Source organism: Eulemur rufifrons, chromosome 2 (assembly GCF_041146395.1).
Source record: "Eulemur rufifrons isolate Redbay chromosome 2, OSU_ERuf_1, whole genome shotgun sequence".
Lineage (NCBI taxonomy): Eukaryota > Metazoa > Chordata > Mammalia > Primates > Lemuridae > Eulemur > Eulemur rufifrons.
In genome coordinates this window covers 16,844,864-16,851,812 of record NC_090984.1, presented here as the reverse complement: position 1 = coordinate 16,851,812, position 6,949 = coordinate 16,844,864, and the positions used below count along the sequence as shown (strand labels likewise).

The window sequence follows — 6,949 nt, the reverse complement described above, 5'->3', positions numbered from 1 at the left end:
CACCCTCCGTCTCCAGAACCTTCTCGTCTTCCCAAACTGACACTCTGTCCCCATGAAACGCTCACTCCCCACCCCCTCCCAGCCCCTGGCACCCACCGTCCTACTTCCTGTCTCTGTGGATCTGACGACTCCAGGGACCTCCTGTGAGTGGAATCACACGGGATTGTCCTTCTGTGTCTGGCGTCTCTCACTGAGCACGATGTCCTCAAGGTCCATCCACGCTGTGGCCTGTGTCAGAGCCTCGTCCCTTTTCCTGGCTGCGTGATATTCCAGCGTGTGGATGGACCACGTCGTGTGTGTCCATCCATCCATCCGTCCATGGACACTTGGGTCACTGCCGCCTTTCGGCTGTCGTGAATGGCGCTGCTGTGAACACGGTGTGCGCGTATCTGCTCCCGGATCCATTTCCTGTCAGACACCCGGGTGGCATGAACAGGCGCTAGCGTGTCCACCCAGGCGCTGCCTTCTCCACCTCTGCGAGCGAGCGTGCCCTCTGCCCGGGCGCCCAGCGCAGCCCTGACCTGCTTACCTGCAACATCGTCTCGGCCCCGCAGCTGAACTCAGGAGGCGGCCAGGGAGAAGCTGCCTGGATTGATGGGACTTATTTCGGGCCAGGGGACGCGGTGCACGGTCACGGCTACTTCCCGTGTCACCCGTGACCTTGCAGGTGCGGTTGACAGATCCACCCTTCCGTTTCTGTCTTCCCTGAACCGCCTGCCGGGTTCGGTTCCAGCCCTGCCCACGGGCCCGCATCACTTCCCACACTCACCGGTGTCTCCTAGCAACCAGCATCCGCAGCCGAGGTCCCCGCTGCGGTTCCCTGGGGGCGCGTCCCCATCCCCTGCAACCTGGCTGCTTGGGTCCAGTGTCTTCCTGCCACCTACCGGCCTGCTCTGGGGTCCGCTGCCCGGTGGGGACGAGGGCTGGGGCGGAGGAGGCAGAAACGATGGCTGTTCAGGCCCTGGCTGGGCCCCTCACCCAGACGGTTCATCCATCTGGACCAAATCTTCTGCTAACCGACTGCTTGGTTTGTGCTGTCGCCGCCTAAACTCGGGTTTTTTGGAGTTGCTAGGAGGGCCGACTTAACTCTTTGCAGCGGGGCTGGTTTTCAGCCGCCTGGTGGCGGAGGCGCTGTCTGTCTCCCCCGCCCGGGAGCCAGTGGTGGGGATGGGGACCGGGGGGCTTCCGAGAGCCGCCCCTCCGGGGTGGAAGGGAGGAAGCCGGTCTGCACACACCGTCTTGTAACCGGATGGACAGGGACGGCGTTCTCTTAACAGCCGGGGACAGACTCACATTTGGGTGTCAGAGTGTGGCTTTAAGCATCGTGTGGAGGTTTACTCAGCCATGAGCACCCCCTGGCCTGCTCCAGATCTGGGGCTACCGTGGGGCCCAGCGCGCTCCCTACCTGTCTGCAGAGAATTCACGTGCTCAAGGGGGGGACGGAGAACACATCATTTGGATCAGAGACGTGTGGTTTAAAGGCAATGAACAGGGTTACACGACAGGCTCAGGGTCTCAGGGAGGCCACTCTGAGGAGGTGACATTGAGCTGAAACCTGAAGGAGAAGGAGCTGGCCATGCAGTTTGGAGAAAGAGCTAATGGGGCAGCCAGAACAGCACATGCAAAGGCCCTGGGCGGGGGAGCAAGTTTGGCTCACCTTTGAGGGTCAGCATCGCACCATGAGCTGAAGGAGGCAGTGATGGATGGGCTCCTGTGGGGCTTGGCTGGGATTTGGGGTTTTATCCACAGTACAGTGGGGGCCTCTGGAAGGTTTAAGCGGTGAACAGAGCAGAAGCTGAAAGGGCAGAGTGGAAGCGACAGGATTTCCTTGTGGATTGGCTGCGAGTGCAGAGGCATCCAGGAGGACTCCCTGGAGGTGGTGGCAGTCCACCTGGGCAGCTGGGTGAAGGCAGTGCCACCACCCAGATTCAGGAGGAGGATGGTGTGTTGGGGGGGCTGGGAGTTTAGGAAAGGCAGCAGAGCTCCCTCAGGAAGGAACCCAGTGGTGGAGACGTCACCTGCCCCCTGGGGACATCTGAGCGGCTAGGCGCCAGTCGGTGGGTCCTGTTTGTGACAGATAGAGTGGCAGCGAAGGAGCCCCCTGCCTGGCTTGCCCGGCCCGTCCCTTTGGCCTGGGCCTGACTAGGGGTCCCTCTGAGCACAGCCGGTGCTCTGGGCCCACGACAAGTGCCCCTCCCCTCCTGCCGGGCCATCCCCACCCCTCCCACTCTGCTCCCCACCCGCCCCCACAGGTTAGAAGCCCCATCACAAAACTTGCCCACTGTGACCAGGTGTCCTCATCTGAACCCCTTCCGCCCACGCCCTGAGGCTTGTGGGGAGTGTTTGAGGACGCTGCCAGGGGAGCTCTCTGTGGGCAGAGCCGTCTCTCCCAAACTCAGCTTAGCCGCCCCCTCTTCCAGGAAGCCCTCGGGGGGCCCTCTGGGGCCAGGCCAGGGCAGCTCCTCCAGGGCCAAGGCAGAGTGCTGGGCCGTGGGACACGCTGACCGGTTTCCCCACAGCCCCTGCAAGAAACCCGTGGTGCGGGATGGCTGAGGAGACCCCCAGCTCCAGCCCCTCTGACCCCTCTCTGCCCATACTTGGGCCGCAGGCCCCTGGGAGAGGGGGACAGGCCCTGTCAAGCCCCCGCCCGGCACCCTGAGAGGCAGGCGGGGGGCCCGGGGTTTGGGGTCACCTGCACCCCACGGGAAGGACTGCACGGCCCACACTGGAAGACAAACACATCTCCTTTATTCCTCCCCTGTCTCCAGGTCGCTCTACAGAGACACTCAGGGGCTGAGCCACACACGGGCTGTCCTCCAAACATGGAAAAACGAACCAAGTGAGTCGAACGGCCACGGATCACGTCTGTCCAAAGGTGGACTTTTCTCGCTCGAGGCCACGGGGCGGCCGGCCAAGAAAACTCCAGGCGAGGAGACAGGTTTGAACGGGCAGAGCGGGTGCTGGGCAGGGGGTCCCCCCAGTGTCCCCCGGTGCCAGGAGGCCCCTTCCCCTCCCCAGTGTCCTCGGGCTGACTGCCCTGCCCAGGACCCTCCAGGCAAGGAAGGGCCTGGGCCCTGCTCCCAGGAGGGGGACGGGCTGGGACCGAGGGGACAGAGGTAGGGAGGGAAGGAATTTGAGAGGCAGGACCCAGGCCTCAGGGGCGCCATCCCGGTGGCTCCTTTCTGTGGAAGGCACTCGGTGGTTGGGGTGTGGGTGGGAGCGGGGGTGTCTCCAGGGTCAGGGCACAGAGGCGTCCCCAGCCTTCGTCCTCACTGGTTGGCAGTGTCCTGCGACCCTCCCCACAGGGGATGAGCCGGCTCCAGCCTTCGGCCTCCGGGCTGCGGCGCTGGTCTGTTTGGAGCAGGCTGGGTTGGGGGGATCCCAGGCTCTGGGTGCTCCTTCGAGCTCGTCCCACACAGGTGAGGGTGGGCAGTGACACAGGCCTGCCGGCCACACACAGCCCCCAGCCATCCCCCGCGTTCTCTTCCTGAACCTGCGGCCCGTCCAAAGGCAGCGATTGAAAACCCACACCCTCCACCCGCCACACGGTGAGTTTAGGGCCAGCAAGAAACACCGGAGCGCAGAGTCATGGTGCGTGGGGCACCCGCTGCCTGCCCGCCTGGCGGTCGGGGGGACGGGCCCCTGGGGAGAGGGCCTTGAGGCTCCGAGTGCCAGGTGGTGTCATTTTTAATGATTTACACTCATATGTGCTTCTTCTAAAGAGAAACCCACAGAATGTTACTCGGAAGGGAAACACCATTGTCCGATGGCCGCCGAGCACAGGCGTGTCCGGGCGTGCAGGCCCGTGGGTGGCGGGGGCGGCTCACGCGAGCCCCTCTGTGTCCCTCCGGCCCTGCTTCCTCTCATCCGCGCCCTCCTCGGCCTCCTCGGCCTCTCTGGGCTCCAGCCGCCTCTTCCGGGAGCGGGACCCGGGCCGGCACCGGGCCGCGGGCAGCGGGTCCATGCCCAGGAGCGTGTGGATCTGCCGGAAGGCCAGCAAGCGCAGGGCGTGCTGCGGGCACACGCGGCCGTCAAGACCGGAGCGCCGGGACACAGGGCGCTGGCGTCTGTGGCCGCCCCACGAGCCCCTTCCCGCCTTATTGAAGAGACCCCACATCCTGCGCCACTGGCAATCCCCTGGTCCTGCTAAAGGCAGCGCGCAGACCCAGGCCCAGTGCCATCTGATCTGGGGACTGCTGGGACACTTTTCTTACAAACAGATTGTGCACAAGAAAACCGCAGGTGGGGGCTGGCCGGGCAGAGCCGGGGGCCATAGTGGGGGTGGGACAGCCCCCAGGATGGTCTCTGCCACCCATGGGCCACTCAACGGTCCCCAGACGTCTCAGCAGGAGGGAGGGAAGGGGAACCCTGGGGCCATCTTGGCCACAAGCTTCCGGTGGGCCCTGGTGTGGCCCCCACCGTGGGGCCTCCTACCTGGGCACTGGCTGTCACGTCCTCCCGCTCCTGCGGCGTCATGGGCTCCAGGGCGTCCTTCTGGTCTTTCTCGCAGGGGTCCTGGAGCCCCGGCCCATCTTTGCGCAGGGCGTGGGGAGTGAGGAGGAAGAGAGCGTCCTTGTGAGACGGCGCGGACACCGTGGGCGCCTGCACCCGCAGCACCCAGACCCACAGGCCCCCCGGGCCGGGCCGCCCTCTCGCCTGGGGCGTGCGGGAGTCCTCCCCTCACCCCGCAAAGCCACTGGGCTGCGGGGCCTCCAGGCCTCTGCACGCGTGCGCATGCCCATGCGTGTGTGCCCACAGGGCCAGGTAACAGGCTCAGATGAGGGCCCAACACCTCATTGTTCCTTTTACACTCAGCGTCATCCTGTGTCACTAAAAATTACTGGAAGACACTGTTTTCCAGATCTGACCACCCCCTCCTGCCCTCTCTCCCCTTTGCTGGGGCCACACGCGCCGTGGTGAGCACCTGCGCACACACCCTGCTCTCTGGTTTCTCGTCATTTCCTCTGAATAGCCCCGGGAGGGGTCCCCTGGGCAGCTCTGGCTGCCAGAGAACCACCTGCTGCCCCTGTGGACAGAAGGCAGCCCCCGCCCTGCCGTGCGGGCCGGCCCGTCTGCCCTCCTGCTGGGAGCGCGTGGGTGCAACGTGTCTGGTGACGGCAGCTCCCTGGGCCACGGCCCCGGCCACTGGGCCCTGCGATCTGCTGCCCACGCTCTGGGCTCTCCAGCCTGGGCCGGGCGACTGACCTGCCAGGAGTGTCCCCATGGCCACACACTCCAGGATGCGCCTCACAGCGTCCCCGGGGCCCAGGGGCTCGGTGGCGCTGCTCAGAGCCTTCTCCACTAGCAGCTGCATGGCCTGCGGGGGGACGGAGACGCCGCTGTGTCTGAGGGGCCACCGCGGCCCTGCCCACAGGAGCGGCTCTCCCGGGACTGGCCTGGGGGTTCTGCGGGGGAAGGTCTGGGGGCCAGGCAGGGGGCTGGGGGTCACACGGGGGCGTGAGGGGGCTGCTCTGTGAGCCTCGAGGGGGCCTGCACCCTCTTCCCTCCTCTGTCCACCGGGAAGGGCTCAGGGCCCAAGGGACGGGGAGGGGAGGTATTGGAGCCACAGGGGGTCTGTGCCAGGTCACCCAGAGGCCAGCACGGAGCTGGGACAGGGAACCCTGGCTCCCTGTCCTCCACCCGGGGCCACCAGGTCTGGGCAGACACCGCTCACTTCCCTGGTGCCCTCACATTTGTATGCCGTCCTGATGGCCCGGCAAGGTTTTGAGTTTCAAATGACGGCAGGCAAATGAGAGCGTGGGGAGGGGCTTCTCCTGACCCCAGGGACCCCGTGACCCCCACCCTCCCCCACCTCTGTGGCACTAATGCGTGGGGAAGGCCACGCCCTGGGAAGAGGAAGGTTCATCAGGGCCTCGGGGCCCCTTGGGGATCCTCACCCAGGCTGGCAGGGCCCCCCAGGCGGGCACGCGCTGGCAGAGGTCCCGCAGGACCCTGAGGACGAGCACGCACGGCTGCAGGCCGCTGGCGCGAGCCTTTGAGGAAAAAACCCTTGTCAGCTCTGAGGGACAGAGGGCCCGTCCTGGCGTGAGGCCCGGGGAGGACAACAGGGGGCCGGCGGCCGGGCTCAAAGGTGGCTTCCCTGGGGCTCCTGTCTGCGTGCAGAGGGTCGGGCTGGGGCCTCCTCGCCTGTCCCGAGATGTCACCCCGCCACCGCCTCCCCACAGCCCTGACCTGGAACCACCTGGCGTGGCGCAGGGCGGCCAGGGACTCCAGGCACTTCTCGGGGCTCAGGACATCTCCTGGGTCAGGCCGAGTTTCCTCCACTCCTTCTGGAAGGGAAAGCAGTGCGAGTCCTCAAGGGCGTGTGGGAAGGCGGCGCGGTCAGCCCCTCCGTCCCTGGGGCTTCGTGTCCTGTATCTGGGAAACGACGTCTCCTCGCGAGTTGTCCTCCTGGGACACGCCGGGGCCAGAGAAGCCGTCCTGCGAAACCCCGTCCCCTCCGAGTTGACCCTTCTCCTGACTGAGTGACTGGGTGATGCCAGCACTGACCCTTGGGCGGCCGGTTAAGGGGCAAACGGGGGGACGATGAATCCAGCCAGGTTTCCAGATACTTCCAAATGCATCGTGAAAAGGGAGAAAGTGGGGTCAAAGTCATTGCCGACCTAGGCCCCAGGTCTGGGAGGAGCAGGGTCTGTTTCCCTTCCTTATTATTTTTTGGTTTTTTTACACCATCAAGATCTGTGTAGAACTCTTTCATGTTATTGCTTCAAGAGTATTTTTCTTGGCCGGACGCGGTGGCTCACGCCTGTAATCCTAGCACTCTGGGAGGCCGAGGCGGGTGGATCGCTCGAGGTCAGGAGTTTGAGACCAGCCTGAACAAGAACGAGACCCCGTCTCTACTAAAAATAGAAAGAAATGATTTGGACAGCTAAAAATATATATAGAAAAAAATTAGGTGGGCATGGTGGCTCACGCCTGTAGTCCCAGC

General features: G+C 64.7%; 1 protein-coding gene across 1 annotated transcript in view; it reads right to left on the bottom strand.

Moving 5' to 3' along the window:
* Positions 1-752: 752 nt before the first annotated feature.
* The window catches only part of ZFR2 (zinc finger RNA binding protein 2), a 28,211-nt gene continuing 22,014 nt past the window's right edge, over positions 753-6,949 (bottom strand). Inside the window, exons 16-24 of the mRNA XM_069491778.1 lie at positions 6,193-6,287; positions 5,898-5,993; positions 5,206-5,317; positions 4,435-4,532; positions 3,828-4,012; positions 3,605-3,716; positions 3,274-3,493; positions 2,506-2,612; positions 753-923 (exon numbers count right to left, since the gene is read on the bottom strand). Of these exons, the coding sequence (XP_069347879.1) occupies positions 753-923; positions 2,506-2,612; positions 3,274-3,493; positions 3,605-3,716; positions 3,828-4,012; positions 4,435-4,532; positions 5,206-5,317; positions 5,898-5,993; positions 6,193-6,287 (1,196 nt within the window). The remainder of the gene's footprint in view (positions 924-2,505; positions 2,613-3,273; positions 3,494-3,604; positions 3,717-3,827; positions 4,013-4,434; positions 4,533-5,205; positions 5,318-5,897; positions 5,994-6,192; positions 6,288-6,949) is intronic.